Source organism: Mesitornis unicolor, unplaced genomic scaffold (assembly GCF_000695765.1).
Source record: "Mesitornis unicolor isolate BGI_N332 unplaced genomic scaffold, ASM69576v1 scaffold11692, whole genome shotgun sequence".
NCBI classification, from domain to species: domain Eukaryota; kingdom Metazoa; phylum Chordata; class Aves; order Mesitornithiformes; family Mesitornithidae; genus Mesitornis; species Mesitornis unicolor.
In genome coordinates this window covers 34,439-53,039 of record NW_010167175.1, presented here as the reverse complement: position 1 = coordinate 53,039, position 18,601 = coordinate 34,439, and the positions used below count along the sequence as shown (strand labels likewise).

Genomic DNA, 18,601 nt, shown 5'->3' with positions numbered 1-18,601 from the left:
CTCATATGAAAAGGAAAGGAGGGAATACCCATGAGAAAGACATTAACACACCAAAATCCCACTTCTCAGATGTCTGTATGGTGACATCTCCCATTCATCGACAGAAAAGGCACAGATGAAATCATGCAGCATGAGTATAACAAAGCAGAATAAACCTTGAATGTGCCTGGCAGCAGCCTACCTTTCCTGAAGCCCCACAGGTTTCATTCTGAAAGGAGACGGACTGGCACACAGAGGAGGTTTTAGCTCAGGAACACATTGGCCTTGAGGGTCCACTACAACATTGACAACCTTTGGAGCCTGTTCGGGCTGGACCATGCTGTTCGTGGTCTTAGACTGAGATGTCTGGAGGGGAAGGGGTGAGAGGTGAATCTCCTGCTTCTTTTCCTTCTCTTGTCTCAGTGACAACTGGATCTTCTCTTTTAATCTGTATAGAACCTACAGAAATAAAAAGGAAAGCCCAGTCTTAATTCCATGGTAAACAAGCCAAGGAAGGTATCACAAATGCTGGATAAGATTGCTATATGTGGCTTTAATTCCTAGAAGGTAAGCCACAAGCTGCATTACATGGCGTTTCCCACAACAGGATCAATACTCCCATTACATAAACCACAGTGTATACACGTGGGCAGTAGAGATTTTAAGAGTTCTTATTGTGAGTCAGTAACTATCGTAATACCAGCAGTTGTATCATTAAAAGGGCAAATAACATAGAATGGAAAATAGTCACAAAAGACACTGTGAAGAAGGAAATACTGATAAATGGAGTAATAATAGAAATATTTGTAATAATTTTAATGCAAGAGAGGCAATCAAACAAAATAAAATATATGCTCATGATATATCCAGATACATGTGTCTAACTCTAGCAGCCTCAATTTGTTTTAAAGCAGATGTCCTTAAAAGTTCTTACTCATTTTGCATGAAGCTGATGACTGAACAGTGGCACTTTTGTAATGGTAGGCTTCTACTACTTTGAAATACTCCTCACAATAAGGATATCCCTCAATATCCTCAGAGAAACATAACCTATTATGTAATAAAGCTGAAGCAGCATGTGGCTTATAAAGCTATATAAGCACCTGTTCAGAAAAGTGTGTTTTACCATTACCAAGACATTAACATCTGAACATACTGTAATACCAGGATTCTCTGTCCACCTATTGCTTATGAACTTGGATATCAGATACTGCAGCAAAAGCTTTCTGGGAAGTTGTACTGATCGTCTTCCACTAAACTTCTCGCTGATGATGCTGTACACTGGCTTGGTAAGGGGTGATGGGTAGCGTAAGTAATGTCATCCAGAGGAACCCATGTTACGCCTATTTAATGCATCTTCTCTCTCTTGAGGGGAACGCAAAAAACAATTTCTGAGCTGTAGTTGTGTCATCTCCAAAATGTGCCTTACAACCTATGAAATTTATGAGATCTACTATTGCAAGCTTTTGAAATGAATCTTGGTTTGCAAAGCCATAAAGACAAAGCCTAGAACAAAGCATTTTCCCGCTGCAAGTCAGAGGCTCTTTGACAGCTTTTGCCCTGCTAGAACCATATAAATTTCTATCACTCCATAGCTTTCCAGTGAAGACTGGATATATCTGATGGATTTGTTTTTTTAAGGATTAGCATTAGAGATTTATCTGGGAACTGACCTAATGTCATTAGCAATACACCCATTAAACAAGACTTAGCTACGTAAACCATCTGTTCATTCAGAAGAGTTTAGAATTAGATTGCATGGATAAGATAAGCTGCTCTTTGCTGTTATTTTGCAGGAAAAGCCAGTTCTACTGCAAAGCAAGGACTAAGGTATCAGTAAAGAAAATAGGGGCTTGAAATACTTTAACCCTCTTTTCCTCCATTGTTTGCTTTGGTCTCATTTGTTTCTGGTAACCCACAGATATACAGCTCAGACATTCACCATCATCAGAATGTTAACCATACCTTCTTGTTCTGATATATTTTGACAAGTTTTGTCCCTTGGAGACCCAGGGAATTATGTTTTTGACTTCCAAAAATATGGCTGAGTATTATTTAATATCCTTTTTATTACTCTTTTATTAGACCCTAGGAAAAAAGATAACCTGCCATCAGCAGACTGTGAAATAAAAGCTAAAGAACCACATATGATCTAAGAGCTAATGCACTTTCATCAGAAAGTGTGGTCAGGGCCATCATTTTTTTTAACAAATTCCAGGTGAAAGTCAAAAAAACAGAAATGGCCCAAAAGATAGCAGTCAACCCAATCACCAAACTATGCAAAGGGAACACTTAGTTGTACTCATATTTCAAATCAGTGTAAAGACATCATGGATGGAAGTAAATATGAAGCCCCTAAATTAGGAAAACTATCATTTTACTGATACCTCAGAAGATTCATTGTGAGGATAATCAAGAGGCATGGAACAACAGAACACCACAAAGTACTACTTTCCAGGACTCACAAGGGGTGACATCTGAAATATTTTTTTAATATATTACACCTAGGGTTCAAAGCCACAGACCAAAAAGGAAAATAACTCTTCTTTCTGCCTCTTCTTTGACTTAGCCTATATGGAAGAATGACAGGGTGCTGACAGCATGACATTCACTCCTTACATCTCTGCTCAGATTTCTGCAAAGGAAAGCTGACACGTTATGTGCTAGCTTCGCCAGTACCTCCTACCTACCCATTCAAAATACCAGTGAAAACTGCTTTTGTTCATCTTCAGAGATTGACAGGAAATCCCAAAGAGGCATCTATGTCTCCAGAACAAAGATCTTGGTAATGGTTATGTGGAGCCGTAATATAAGAACTCATCTGCCTGAAGATATTTAGAGGACTGTTGTGGTGTAACCCAGAATGTATAGTTAAATCTCACAGAAAGCATGGAAATTAAGACAGCTCACTCTAATTAAAGTGTTCGCTCTAACAAATACTTATCAACATGTGTGTGAGGCTGTGTGCAGAGCTATTATACATGTGTATAAAAGAGAAGAAAATCAGAGAAAAAAGTCCCCTCAAACCCCAGGGAAGTGATGAAAGAACAAAAATGTGACAGATGTTAGTCATGTTGTTTGATGCATTACTCGGAGGCATTTGGATACCATGATTTGAATGCACTATAAAAATTTCTACAGAAGCGAGATAAAAGAATTCAAACAATCTAGGACTATTATATACACAAACCCCTAATTTCAAGTCAGCTTAAATACTCTTCCAGTATGAGAAAAATATGTACTGTTAATTTTGCTTTAAAGTTTTAAACTAGCAAAAGATGAAGTTGGTGGGCTGATAGTAGTTTTATATATTCTATGATCAAAGTGTTTTCATGAGTCCTGCATCGTTTTATGAATCACAAAACTTTTAAGAACAAGCGACAGATCATGTGAAGATTGGATGCTGAAATGCATTTTTTTGTTATTCAATATTCTTCTTGTTAAAGAAATTCCAAAATACATCATGAAGCTGAAAAGAATATTTTATCATTTAAGTAACCATGTCCTCACAAGATCAAATAACTGTTAATAATTCATAAAACACCAGAGACAGTAGTCAAAATATAGTTCCTCACAATTTGTTGACAAAGTAATGTTCATAGAATGATTTGGGTCAGAAGGGACCATTAAAGATTACCTAATCCAACCCCCTTGCCATGGGCAGGGACATCTTTTATAGGCCAGGATGTCTTTCATTACTGTAAATAAAAAAATTTCTACTTCTAAATTTTTTTAGTGGGGAAAACAAAAACATTTAGAAAACACTCCTATCACATCTAGCTACAAATATTTCATAATCTGCAAGTGATTCTTCCAGACTACTCAACAGATGCACATGCATTTTATTTAAAAAAAAGAATATGCAAATATACTGGTTTATTTAAACAGGCAAAATTACTAAAGATGTAATAGCAAATAATTTAACCAACTGTCAAATATTGTGTTAATTATTAAATTTGGTGATGGCTCAATTATTTCTCTGTGTAAAATAAAAAATACAGAGACCTGTTTTACATATAGGAGCAGTAAAAATATTTATTCTTACTTAGCACTTTGCTTGGCATACATTATAAATGATGTCCAATGTTCCCTGTGGATGTGAGCTCATGGCCAGACCCACTGATGAGGATAGCAATGAGCTGTGTGCTGGCTTCTAAATATGATGGATCCTTCTTGGGATGCAAGCGTTTCTCATATCGCAACAACAAGGACTGGCTGAGTAAATGCATAAAAAGACCTCAGAGGTACAATTGAGAAATCCGAATATAGGTCATATGCTGCTGTATCTCATCGTTTAGCAATACTCTGCACTGTAGATTTTTATGTATAAAGGCCAGATATTTGTTAAATTTCAGCCAAGCATTAAGAAGCCTAAAACCTGTTAATACACAGTGCGCTCTCAGAGCAGGAAAGCATCATGATTTGTAAAATCCAGTTAAAAGCCAAGGCTGCACATTTCACAATGTCTGTAGACATTACAGAGGACAAAGCACCAACTCTGACAATTCGGCTGCCTTACACTGAACGCTGTTGATTATCGTCATCATCACTTACAAGACTTCCTACTCAATGCTTTAAAAGGACAATTCCAAGTCATCTAAAGATGCTTGGAAGCTTTCTGGTTTTGGACATTCTAAACTATAAATAACTACTTAAGGACAAACTGGTGCTTACCTTGTAATTTCAAAAAACAGGCCTCATTTTGGTGGTCTCATATGGTGGCTACAGCCAAAGCCACTTAGGATAAGCCCTGAGGTCTTACACTAAAGCTGAATGGTCTGACAGACTGAAATGGCTGGATTTGAAATACTGAATTCCTACTTTTCATAAATCTGCCACTCTGACACACATAAAGTGGGTTGAAAAACAATGTACGCTTGTTGTTAGTCTTATAAATTGCACATACTCCATGTATCAGCAGGTCCAGGCACAATTTGAGACAGTGCCATTTTTTGTGGTCTAAAAAGCAGCACATATAGAGATGCAGGTTGGACCTGGGAGGGGACAGACAGGGAAATGCCTGCTGAAAAGACCACAGCATCATACTAAGTCCTTCTGGAAGGGATTTCAAGGAGTCTACTAGCCCAAACTCCACATCAGCCATACACAAACAATTCCTGATAGGTGCTAGCCTAAAATCTTAATGGGTGAAAATTCCTGAGCTTCTCCAAGCAATGCACACCAGGGTCTAGTGACCCATGTGATAAAATTCTTTCTAATGAGTCAGCCAAATCACACTTTCAAAAAATTTGCTTATTTTCTTATCTGTAGTGGACAAAATTTTATCTTCTAGCTTAACACAGCCTTTGAAATCTTTCCATGTTTGAGAACTATGATGTTTCCCCTTGCTCTCATTTTCCTTGTAATAAATAAATGAAATTATTTTATGTCTTATGTATCTCTGATTTCTCTTTTATCTCCATCCTACTGTAACTTGCTCACATTTTTCACAAGTGTGGTACCAGCAAGAGACAATGTGACATGAGTAAGATGCAATACTATAACCAAATTATTAACAGAACTAAAACAAATGCAGATCTTAGAGATCATGTCCTCTTTTATGCATCCCAGAACAACTCACCCACAGCTAATTCTATGATACTATCCATGCAAACCCAGGATAGCAATCCATCTAGGTTAAAGAAAATTGAATGTGTTTAAAAGCAAAATATCTTAAAAGACTCTAAAATACTATGTGTTCATAACTGCAGAGAATTGTCACTGAATTCAGTAAACTCTTATATTTATGTGCCACAGAAGAAATACGTAAGTCAGAGTAAGGAAAACATGTGAGATACAACATTGGAAAAAAACCCAAAAATTACCCTATGAAAGTCAGCGGTGGTGTAGTTCTGTTCACCTTTTGTGTGATCCTTGCACATCTCACATTCAGTGAGTCTATAAGAATGTCTAATGCCCAGAAACTCACTGGCCACTGAACTCACACAATGTGAATGGCAAAGCTGTTCAAAAATATGATCACTCCTTCATGTACTTATTAGTAATTTCAGTTTAAAATTTGTATATTTAGTACATGAATACTGACACACACTAACAACTGTGCATTGGCAATATTGTGTCAATGTGATGTTGTTTTTACTATCCAATAAAACTGAACTACAGGCAGCTAATGCGACTTCAGGGATCTTGGGACCTTAGTGAGAAGGTTGAAAAGTCATTGCTCACGTCACTACACAGTTAGTTTGCAGATTTAAGAGCCCATTATTTATTTCTTCAACTTACTTCTAGTTACATTCTTCAATTGGACTCAAAATATATCAAGAAATGCAGTTTTCCAAACTTTGGCTTCACAGCATTATCAAAAGACCAACTCTTACTTTGTAGCTGAGGTTTTAACAGCTTTGAGTAAACATCTCTCATGTAAAGAATGTGTGACTCTATCCTTCGGACTGAGAAAAGCATGAAGTAAAGAACAGCATAAAAAGGTAAAAACGAAACTTACCATTAAACAAGTTACTAGAATGACAAAGATGCTGAGGAATATAACAACCGCATAAAATCCTTCTTTGCTCCAGATTTTGTCTGCTTCATGCTGGCCTTGCAAAACATTTTTCTTTTTTAAACAGTAAGACAGAAAGAGGAAGAGAAAAAAAGTTACACAGTAGCGTGCGCAGATTAAATAGCTCTCGTCAGGCATTAATCACCCTCCTCGGCTTTGATATAGTTCACATTCCACGGTATATGGCACTCACGTTGAACTACGCTGCTATTTGTGTACTCACCTTGGCTATGCACCCCACCTGTGCCTGTGTATGCAACCCAGGGATCCTAATGCTACGCGAGGTGATCTAAGACCTTCTTGGTGGCTGCTGAGATAGTCCTCCACCACGAGTCACGGGGTGCTTGAAGGCAAGCAAACAAGACTTGCAGTCTTTCTTGGAAATTACCTGGCTCGCCAGGTAGAAAAGGGCAGTGCTCTGCCTTTTTTTATCCACCACTTATCTCCAGCCCCAGCACCCATGCGCTGGCCTCAGGACTGTTTACACTCGACACAGGAGCGAAGAGCAGGTGACTTGCCCAGTTTGACTTCCTGAGCCAGGAAGCCTTGACACTGGCAACTTTAGAGTACACACATCCATGTGCATATGTAAAAAATTCAGATTATGCTGAAAGTAATCTTATTATCTGTCTATCTATCATTCTGGTTATGCTTAAAGTAATCTCATTATCTTTGGGTTCCTGCTGTTTTCTGATAGTACGTTTCTAAAACAGCTGTGCATGCTAAAATTTCCAGAACTCCCGGGGAACTCCTGGGGATTATGAAATAATAATAATTGCAAAAGCATTTATTTTTTGCTTTATTGCAGTGTGGGGACTTGGTTGGGATATTAAATTACCAGAATTTCACTAGGTTTCCAAATAGAGATTTGGTAGTAGAAACAAGGTACATGTACCTTCAGTCTAATTGCAACATGTTATTTAGAATAAAGTATGTCATCTTGTGTTTCTGCAACAGCAGTTCAGTAGATATTCCTCTCCCAATGTCAGTCTATTTGCTTGTCTTATCTTAATGGTTTATTTTCAGTACAGTTCTCAGGCTGAGTAAAAACACCATCAATTTCTGCTTCCACTGTAAATATTCGAGGTCTCAGTATTTCACCTTCGCTGAAATTCCCTAATGGCTTTAATTAAACTTCTCCTTTAACTACTGAGTTGTCTTCCCATTTCACAGTGGCCTTTTTTCCTTTCTGGGAACACCGTGTAAGAGGACTGGGAGCTTTCCACAGAGGAAAGAGTTTCTCTGTTTAAAGATGAGTGGCTGCCCGCTGGACCTGTGTTACATGGTACACTTCATGCTCCAAAGTCTGCTTAGACTCTCATTACTCTGCTCTTTTGAACAGTTCATATATCAAGGAAACTCCTTGTGTCCATCATCCTCCCAGACACAAAAAGTCCTGACGAAGTTGAATTCATGTGGAAAGGCTTGCTGAGGAGGAGATCATGGCCTGGGGAAGAGGACAAGCTGACAGAAACCTGCTGCATGCTGGATCCCAATACAGTTTTGATGGTCCTCCTTTCAGCACAGGTTTGTGCCCTGCTTGTTTTAAAAAGGTCCAGGACAATGCAGATTAAAGTCAATGCAGATGCAAGACAATTCATAGATCATGCTGACAGAAAATACAAACAGTCAGAGCAGTATTGTAAAATGGCTAATTTACAGAGATTTGCTTACTAAAAAAAAATGCATGGGTATAACCAGGACTTGACAGCTTTAGAACTGAAAGCATTATCAAGATTGCTTTGGAAGTCATAGCCCTAGGGACCAGAATGGAAAGCCTTTACCTCCTTCTGCTAAACTACAGAAACAGACTTTGCAAAACTAGTACATGTGTGTGTGTAATCCCACTGTGTTTGATGGTCTGGGCTTAAAAGTATTGTAGGTATTGACAGTTTAACAAGGTTTATAAGTTTCAGTCTTGTGTTTAGCGAGCAACTGCAAAAACCAGGGCTTTCAAAGATAAGCTAGAAATCTTGCCAAGTATTTCTGCAAAAATTGTTCCTAGACATATTCAAAGAGTGTTCCCACTCTAACGGGGTGCAGCTCTCCATGCAATCTGCTACCTCAGCACAGCAAGGTTATTCTGCTGTGCTCACAGCGCAGGACTCGGATCCTAGTACTGGCTCAGAGCCCGACACTGCAGCTGCTCTGCACTCAGGACTGCTTCTGTTGAGCTCCATGGGAATTCCACAGTGAAAGCAGCATCTATAAACTATAAACTAAGTGTCTGACCCTGGGTATATTACCTGATGGCTTTCTGGTGTTTCAGATCTCTCAGGAGGAAATCTAGATAAAATGCAAGAGTTGAAGGAGAATTGGCCATGCTGACCTTTTGTAAGTGAGTAAATGGGGGTGTTTGTACCTCTTCACTGAAAGGACAAATGCACTAAAAAGTAAATGAAGAACTAAGAGGACTTTTTGACTCAATGACTAAGAGATTTTTAATTAACTGTAATTCATTAGTGTCACAAAACTTTTCAAATATTTTATAATAGACTTTGTATACATAACTGAGGCTAGGAGAATTAATCTCTATGATGTCTGTCTGATGGTACATGTGTTCAGGATACATCTTTCTCTGATTTGTTTTTATAAAAATAAAGTTCAAAGAATATGAATGCTGTAAAAAGGGTAAAAAAAGTAATTGTGCCACAGCTTCAATATATCTGACAAATTATTTTGAAATAGTGAGGTAGTGCATTCACCTAACTGAGGAAATCTCTTTCCTGCATCTAACTGAGCAGTACACAGGACAGCAGAATCATTACTTAAGCTGCTCCCTAATGACAGAAGAGGCTGTGACCTGCAGTAACTGAGTCATCTTACACCCACGATAAGGAATTGCTATCTGAAATGTCAGTGCTGCTCATTCAGAACTTTGTTCCTCAGCCTGGGAGAACTGATAAGAGGGACGGCAACTACCATGCTCACTACAAATTGCTGACACCCAGAAACAAGCTTGCAAGATGACCAAATGCTAGGAGAAAAGCAAAAAAGAGAGGAATTCTGTCTGTAAGCACAGGCAATGAGCCTCCCACATGGAGATGTGCTGTGTCTCAATTGTCTGATATTACTCCACATTTCTCTCACTCACCGGAGAGTCTTTTCCTGCCTGAGGATCCACTAAGGATTTTTGCACAGTTTTTGTTTGAGGAGTGGGAATGTACCACTGCCATCAGAGGGCAGGAAGATAAAGTCAAACTAAGATGCAAAAAGCCACAGCTGATGCAGGGCGGTTGGCAGGGGAGTTCCAGTAGCTCAGGCACCATCAGGTCCCAGAGCAAACCTGGCTACAGGAAGGAAAGCTCATCATCATGTACAACATCAAAAGCATCATCCCCCCGTATTTGACTCCATTCCCTGAGGAGTGCAATCAGGTGAGTCATTCAGCAGAATTAGCCAGGTTAATTTAAACAGCTTAAATTCAACATAATTGAAGGCAGGGAAGAATCAATGTATTCTAAACAATCCCATGCTGTTGCTAACCTTACTGAAAAGTGCTTGCACAAGTATCTGCTTTGCTCTGAACTGGAACATGTGTTTAGAAAAACGAACTTTTGGAAACCTTTTTTATTAAAAAAGACCTTAAAAATCCACTCTGGCCTTTCTGGTCTTATTATGGAAAACTAATGGATTATTTCTACAAACAAGTAAAATGAGCAGCCAGCTTTTGATAACAAGAGTGACATTGACCTGAAGTAGTGACTGTAAAATCTGAGACTGAAAGATCCTGCCAAGGTATCAGGAGCTGCCAAGAAAAGTAAGTCTTCACTGGAAAATACGTGAATTTGCAGATTGGGTCAGTTAACCCCAATTAGTTCCCTGGGCTGAAACACTAATGAAAGCACAGCAAGCTGTAGTTCTGAGCTCAAAGGAAACCTTACAGGGAGCTGTGCATCAAACTTAAGATCAAAAAAGGTTTAACAAAGTTCCCACTGAGTTCCTTTGCTTTTTCTGCTATTTTAACAATGTTAGCTAAGGTGGGTTAGGAAAAGTCTGCCAAGAAATAATTTCCAACCTCAGTGAAAACTTGCAGGAACATGGGTGACCTCCTGGGACACTGGGTAATAACCACTTAACATCTCCTATGACAAAACCTCCCCATAGGCTCTACCTTACATGTGTGTTGTGATTTCATGCTGCAATTTCATGTTGCTCTACTCTGGGTGCACCCATGCAGGTGTAACATTGCATCTGCCTGATCACAGGAGCATATCCTCGTGCTCTGCTTTGTTCCTGGGCACCTCTGTTGGTCTGTCTGTCTCTGTTGTGATTTCTAAGCTATTTGTTTTGATCATTTATCCTTACAATGACTAATGGTTTCTGTATGCTTTAAGTGCATGATTGGTTCCTTTGATTTCTTCTCTAAGAAGTTAATATTGCATGCTTCAAAGACAACCAACAGAAGCCTTGTGCAAAGAGGCTGTAATGGTTCATTTTGGGATTGCAATTTTGACATGAATTTTGGAAAATTCTCTTTAGAGTCACATCTCCCTGCTGGCAGTTAGCTTATCGCTCAAAAGACAGTAACTCTTATTTTACTTACTGTAACTTTAGTTTTTTTGTCATTCAAAACCACTTTAAGTTCTCTTCTACTCCACTAAGCTCTGAAATCCTATAGTTTTTTTTTTCTCTAAGCAAAATTTAAAGACAGTAAGAAGTCAGGATTCCCTCATCATAATAACATCGACTGCCTAAGTCATTGAATTTAGTCCCACTAACAAGCACCAATTCAGTAGTTTGCTCTGCTGAAGTCTGCTCCTGGCCCTACTACACACCATGAGGCAGAGCACAATCCTAAATCCCACTTCAGACACAAAATTTAGACCACAATAAAAGAGCAAATGCTACAACTACAATAGGCCATTGAAAGAAAAAGGACATATGGAAGGTGTTGCCATTGCCTTGGAACACTAAAAGGGCGACAACTCCAGCAAATTAAATTTTCACATTCTCACAGATACACAATCCATTCTGCAGCAGGCAGCAAAGGACTCGAGTGATTCTGACAGCAAAGGCAAATAGGAAATCTGCTCTTTCAGCTACTGCAGGATAAGATAATATTGAGACAGGCAATTTAATTGGAACTAGAACAATCAGTGATTAATGCATTAGCAGATGTGAACTGGCAAATTATTACTGAAATGAATGGAAATGTACTTCCAGTCACCTACATCCACTGTGACTTTTGCTGTTTATGGTATTGCGTGGTCTAGGACCTTAAGCAGAGAGCTTTAGCTTCCCACATGGATTCTCCCACATAATATTGGTAAAGTTTCTTAGGACAAGGTAAATTCCCCCACTATCAATCCTCTACAGCAGAGAGTCTAGTTTAAGCTAAGCCTGTTAGAAAGAGTCAACCAAGCAATCTTGGGAGAGGTATTTCACGGCTGGGATGAACTGCACGCTGGAGGGAATTCTGTCTTTCTGTTGACTGTAGAGAGAACCAGCAGAATTTCAAGCCTCAGGCAGCTAATACTGCAATAGGCAGTTATAAAAGGAGATGAATTCCAGCCCTAACACCTCTATGCAACCCACCCATCTGGAGATATGAGGGTAATGCTTGCTTGCTTTCTGCACAGATACACTGTGAGTGTGCATACAATACTGGTTGTGAAGCATTCAGAATTTTTGGTGGAAGAGTGTACAATTTATTAGCTCATCAATTAATTAGGATTTATGGTTCAGGAATAAACACACAACATGGATAAAATAATGTCAAAGCTATGTAAAGCTTTATATAACTATATCTTCCTTCAAAGTTTTGTCTGTTTGGATTGTCTTTGCTGTTATTTTGTTTAGCATGGTTTGTTCTTAGAGCAATTTTAGAGAAGAAGAAATAACTGGTTAGTAGTTGAGCTAGTAAAGATTTTAGTTTTTTAGTTGCTGTTTTCTGTGAAGTCTTACACATGTAAACAATTTATTGAACACACACACACACACACACAGAATTGCTCGGTTGGAAAAGACCTCCGAGATCATCACGTCCACCCGCTCTTGTCTACCCCCTAAACCATATCCCTAAGTACCTCGTCTACCTGCTCTTTAAATACATCCAGGGATGGTGACTCCACCACCTCCCTGGGCAGCCTGTTCCAGCCTCTGACAACCCTCTCAGTAAAGAACTTCCTCCGTATCTCTAACCTGAACCTCCCTTGGCACAGCTTGGTGCCGTTTCCCCTTGTTCTATCCTCCATCACCTGGGAGAAAAGACCAGCACCCACATCTCTACAACTTCCCTTTAGGTAGTTGTAGGTGGTGATGAGGTCTCCCCTCAGCCTTCTCTTCTCCAGGCTAAACAACCCTAGTTCCCTCAGCCGCTCCTCATAAAGCTTGTTCTCCAGACCCCTCACCATCCTTGTGGCTCTTCTCTGAACACGCTCCAGAATCTCAACATCCTTCTTATAGTGAGGGGCCCAGAACTGAACACAGTACTCGAGGTGCGGCCTCACCAGTGCCGAGTACAGGGGGATAATCACCTCCCTGGACCTGCTGGTCACACTGTTTTTAATACAGGCCAAGATGCCATTGGCTTTTCTGGCCACGTGGGCACAGTGCTGTCTCATGTTAAGCCGACTGTCAACCAACAGTTGAGAGGCAAAAACAATACTTACTAGTTTAAAGCTGCATAATTTGTTCAGGATCAGAGCCTTAGCTGTATAATCTGCTAGCAACTGAAATATTAAAATAACCTCTTGATTCTCCAACAGTATTAGAAGGAGTTAAATTCTGCACAACTCTCATTCTAATAATACTTTTTCTAAAAGATTCTGTCCAGTTGTCTAGATTTTTTTCCAGAGAGAAAATTCAAATATCTGAGCACTCCAGTTTATTGAAATGCATCTAACATAGATGAGGTCTTGAGTTCAGCACTGTTTTTTTCCAGCATCTCTTCATAGCTTGATGCCATTTCTCCATCTATTATTCATATATGTTCTTGTCCAATGTCTACCTGAAGTGTTACTTGTAACTGAAGTACTTGGAGCAGGTAATTGCAGCTATCACAACCATCAGGCTCATATGCTTCAGTAACAAAGGAAATTCTGACCTAAAGGAAGCTTAGCCCAGGTCAATGGTGGGTGATATAAAGACCTGATTTTATGTTTGGACAGCACTGTGTGGCTTTATTTTGTATTAGAATAGCTGAAACCTGAGAATCTGCTCGTTTTCGCAGTGGCTGCTGTAGTAGAGCATGTAAAATTACACTGAACTGACTTTGGTTTTATATTTCATTTTTTTGTACCAAAGACATCTTCCCGATTCTTAAATAGAGTTAGAATATTTAAAATGAGTGAAAGCATTTCTAATCAGTTGAAATCCAGGTGAACATAGCCAGCACTAACTCAGCAAAGGCTCAAACTTAGGTTTGGATGTAAAAAAAACAGAAGCTCTTTACCCATAGTAGGAAACACACCTCATCAGAATCTCTACTTTTCTTCCATTTCTTTGGACATAGACATCTCCTCTGTCAAAATGGGAGCTGCTATGGAAAACACTGATTCTTGATAACTTGTTTGAAGTTACTCACACCTCACACTGAATTCTGAGGGTCTTTATGTGCAGTTAAGAGCTTCTAAGATGCTAAATAAAATGCAAGGAGATTTGACCATGTCCATGAGCTCAGTGATTTCCTTTCCTAAAGGCCTTAACGTTTTTTCATTTGCTGTGTGTAGCTCAAGTGATCAGCCCAGAATTAGATGTCCATCTCACTGGTAATGTCTGGGACACTGTGGAGATAGCAGTGTAGTCTCTGCTTTGAAATAGATTTTTTTTTTCCCCAGAAAATGGCTGTAGTCATACAAATAATAGCTACAAGTTTTATTTTTGCCCTTCTTTTGGATCAGATAAACAAAATCTCTCACTTCTGAGAATAGAAAAAAAGGATGGGTACAACATCCAAATTCAGTTTTTCAAAATCATGTCAGACACAAGTTACACAGGTAGTAATGCTCACACCTGACATCTACATTTCATTTATCTCTCTACTGAATTTTTTATACCTGACAACCTGCATTAATAGACCAAAAGTCCTTGGGCCCACTTCCTTTAAGGCAATTGATGCGTGCTTAGGCTCTAAACTCTGATTTCAACAGTAGCCTAGCTGTCTGAGGAGGATGACCTAGATATTAATGCTTAAGTAGCCTAATGAGGCACTGTTAAAGTAATTTAACAGGGCTAACTGTATAATTGCCTTTCAGCAGTAATGCCATCTTAGCTTGTACATTTTCTGCCTCATGCTTGAGAACCTTAGCCTGAAAACTACCAGGGATGTAATAACTGCATAATCTGTAACAAAATACAAGTTAGAAAATTGATAACCAACCTCGGGGGAGACCTCTGTTATTCCAAACTGGGATAAACTCTGATGCAAAATGTTGATATTAAGGGAACGCAGCACTTCTTCTGATGGGAGCGCCTCAGCAATTCCTGGCTTTCTGTTCAGTGGGGACACAAACAGTTCCACACAGTTCTTCTTTTCCTAGGAAAATAAAAAAAATGCAGAATCATAGGAAGGATCTGAGATTAGATAATCTCTGCTGTCTGTAGGCTGTAACTATAATTCCAAAGCCAAAAGCATGGAATATAAAGGCTGCAACATGCTCTGTGAGGAAGTATACCTATGCCTGGACTCCTTAAATCCCAAGTGACTAAGAACATGCAAATACTGTATGTGGACGTGTGTGCTTTATTTTGTTCGCTGTTGACAAAATACCCTCTCCCTAATTCTAGTACAGTTAAACAAGACAAGCTAATGTAACATGGTGAGGGGAGGAGCCATGAGATGGTGTCAAGGGAAAAATGCCAGCAGGTATTTTAGCAGATAGTTCATCTGAGCTGAGCTGAAACACAGCCCTGTTTTAGAAGCAGGTCCTTAAACAGGAATACTTAGTATAATGCCGTGATATTTTGGCACTGCTTTCTAATCCCATGTCAACACATTGCAGACACATACAACAACATACGAAATCCTTTTAGTTGACTGCAGTGCAACTCCTTACAATGGCAGAACAAAATGAAAAGACCAGAATAGTTTAACAGGTAAGCTGAAAATGCCTGCTCTCCCCTTTATCAGCCTCTGCCCTGCTGTCTTGGATGCAGTCCTGGTAGCTCAAGGACTGCTGTATTAAAGAGATCAGTGACGCTTACTGTGTTGCAAGGAGACTGATGGAGGATTCCTCTGGTTGTGGCAGACTAGAACAGCACCTGAGACCAGTGCTCCAGACAGTGTTGATGTCCAAAAAGGATGCAGGAACCCAGGTCCCCCAGTGCTATGGCCAACTTAGCTGAGGCTGTGATGTAGAGTCCAGCCCTGCGAGTTTCATATACGCAAGGTAAGGATGGAGCCACAACCTGCATTGCTGCCTGTGCAGGCAAGAACCTTACTAGTCTCATTATTTGTTTTTCATCATTATGGGATACGACAGATCAGTTCAAACCAGGACAATCTTGATTTCCCCCACCTCCTTCCCCTCACCTTGAATGTGCATCATCATCTTTACTGAAGTGAAGAAGAGACATCTTTTGCTATTCTTAAATTATCTAGTTTTGCATTCAGCAGTAGAGCTGCACGGAAAGAGATGCTTTCAAACGTGTTTACCATAAATCTGCCCTCTGTGCTCTCACATGTGCTGCTGGTCCATTTTCTTGATAAGATTGGTAAGGACATTGGCTAACGGTGTGATTGGGCATTTTTCAGTGGTACAATTATTCAGATCGGCAGGATTAGATGGAGTGAAAACAGACGTTGAGGTCTGGAGCGTCAGTTCAAGGCCGAAACTTTTGTCAAGCTGAGGAAGCTGATTTGAGGCTGTGGTCCTACTTGGTCTCTGACATGGGTAGGTGGTTGGTTCTGGGTGGCAGGCACAAGGCAAGACAAGGCTTCGTGGGGACACGGCATTCCCAGTGTTTTGTGTCTCCTCTGTTTAGGAGTTCCTCTACCCATTAAAGGGCTTTATGGGAGGAGGACTTACTGGAAAGGTTAAGGAGACATTGGAATTGCCCAGTTAATTTTTCCTGGCACACTGTGTTGGTATATGTAAGAGGCCAGCAGGCCCTCTGTTCTCCCTGTGCCCAACCACATCCTGGCTGCTCGGCTCCTGATCACTTCTGAGAGCTGCTCACTTGCTACGGAGTCAGCTTACCTCACTTCAGTTATCTAAAGTACCTCCAAAGTCAGTGGAGAGAGACTGGTATGTCCAGAGAATTACTTAATCCATCCTAAAATAATCAGGATCTCAATTCCTCTCCTTCTCCAGTTACCCTTCTCTATACTGCTTTTACAGAGAGCCAAGAAGAGTGGCCTAGACCAGGCTGAAGTGAGGTGAGATGAATTTTGATGTGCCCTGCTTGCTTGGTAGGAGTCTGAATGAGAGGAACTGTCTCATGTTAGAAGGATGCAAAGTGGGAATAACATCTCCTAAGATGTATTTTTTTCTTTTTTACAGGAAATAGGGTAAAATTTTGTGTTCTTTCTTATATCATTAAAAGATTAACTCATAGAAGACTTTTACAGATGTTGAGAAGACTAATTAATAGTACTCACTGTATTGTGAGCTATATGCAGGTGCAAAATGACATTCCCTCTTCCCTTAGATCACAAATGAGAGGAGAAAGTTAAAAGCCATGGAATCAGTAGAAAAATAAACAGCATTTTTCTTCTGCTTACTTATATAATTTCCACAGAGTATAGTAAGAAAGCTACTAAGTGACTTAGTACATTGAAATACATATCCCAAATTCTGGAACATTTCTCACTGAATTGTGCTTTTCTCTGAATATTGTCTTTCAACCTTTCATTCTGGTTAATGCAGGGGACAAAGGAGATATAGCATCACTTGTCATGAATGAGTGACATCGCTGGTGAATTAAAAAAGCATTGCATAGCATTCCTATTGATCTTTTCTGCTGTACTTCTTGTGCGATCCTTTCTCACAGAGACATTATTTGAAGGAGTTTTATAATCCTTTTTGATGTATACAATCCTATCAAGTTATCAAGGCAGGAAATACTTTTACGCTGAATCTGTCACTTTCCTTCTCTAATGTTCAACCTGCATGTAGAATAAAATGAAATAGCTCTTCTTCCCCCTGCAATGTGAATTGAATGCAGGCAATACACATATGATGTTGGATTTTTTTGCTTCATGGCAAAATTGTCATAAAAAGACAGTTAAGCATGAATGCTCTTAACCATACACAGAAAGCCATACAATGACAATTGTTTCTAAAAAGTCTTTGTTGCTAGGAGAAAATTTGTCTTCATCTTTTGCAAATATGATACCGTAGTCTGCAAGATAATTCCTGAGCATAAATTGTTATAGCTGAGTAGCAAAACATGAATATTAATACTGTGAGAATACATTTAATTTACTAATGGAAAGTCTGAGGATAAATTGTGAAGATGCCTTTGAAAGGCAGAATCACGTGTATTTTTTGAGCAACATTCAACCTTTGAGAAACAATACATGAATAAGTTTCTCTTAATGAATGTGATGTAGAACTGCACTGGAATGAAAACTAAGGGATAAGGGATCTGCTTATGAATAGGACACAAAAGAGATTTCTCTCTAGACTGTAATTGAGAATGGTTGCCTTTCAAAAGAAAATTTAAATAATTTTGAAATAGAGTTCTATTTTTCTGTAGTGCAGTTTAAAAAATATTGGAAAAAAGTATTTTTATGTCCTATTTTATTGCACTTTTCCATAGTGAAAGAAAAATAAATTTAAGAGAATTCAATATAACCAGGTACATTTTATTATACACATCCCTTTGGTACTTACAATGAGTCTGTTGATATGAACTTGCTGAGGTAACAGTCCCAGTGCTGCTGCCACTCCTTGGCGAAATATCCGAAGCAATGTGATATTCAGCTTGTTTACATCCATTTGCAATTTCTGAAAACAAAACCAAAAAGAAACAACCAGTTCAAATCAACTCCTTGCTCAACAAGTTCAGCTCTCAGGATGACTGATCTCTGGGACTTTTCGATAACTGTTTTTTTTCCCCCAGAATGATAATCTTTGCAATTTACTTGCATCACAACAAGGAACATGTTGAAGGGAAAATTTAAGCATCTTAAATGCTGCTTGTTAGCAAAGTACC

General features: G+C 39.2%; 1 protein-coding gene across 1 annotated transcript in view; it reads right to left on the bottom strand.

Annotated features, from left to right (window-relative positions):
• Positions 1-18,384, bottom strand: part of PTPRR (protein tyrosine phosphatase, receptor type, R) — a gene marked incomplete at its 3' end in the record, with an annotated part of 66,122 nt that extends 47,738 nt beyond the window's left edge. Inside the window, exons 1-4 of the mRNA XM_010178603.1 lie at positions 18,280-18,384; positions 14,823-14,978; positions 6,443-6,553; positions 182-438 (exon numbers count right to left, since the gene is read on the bottom strand). Coding sequence (XP_010176905.1) covers positions 182-438; positions 6,443-6,553; positions 14,823-14,978; positions 18,280-18,384 — 629 coding nt within the window. The remainder of the gene's footprint in view (positions 1-181; positions 439-6,442; positions 6,554-14,822; positions 14,979-18,279) is intronic.
• Positions 18,385-18,601: the final 217 nt, after the last annotated feature.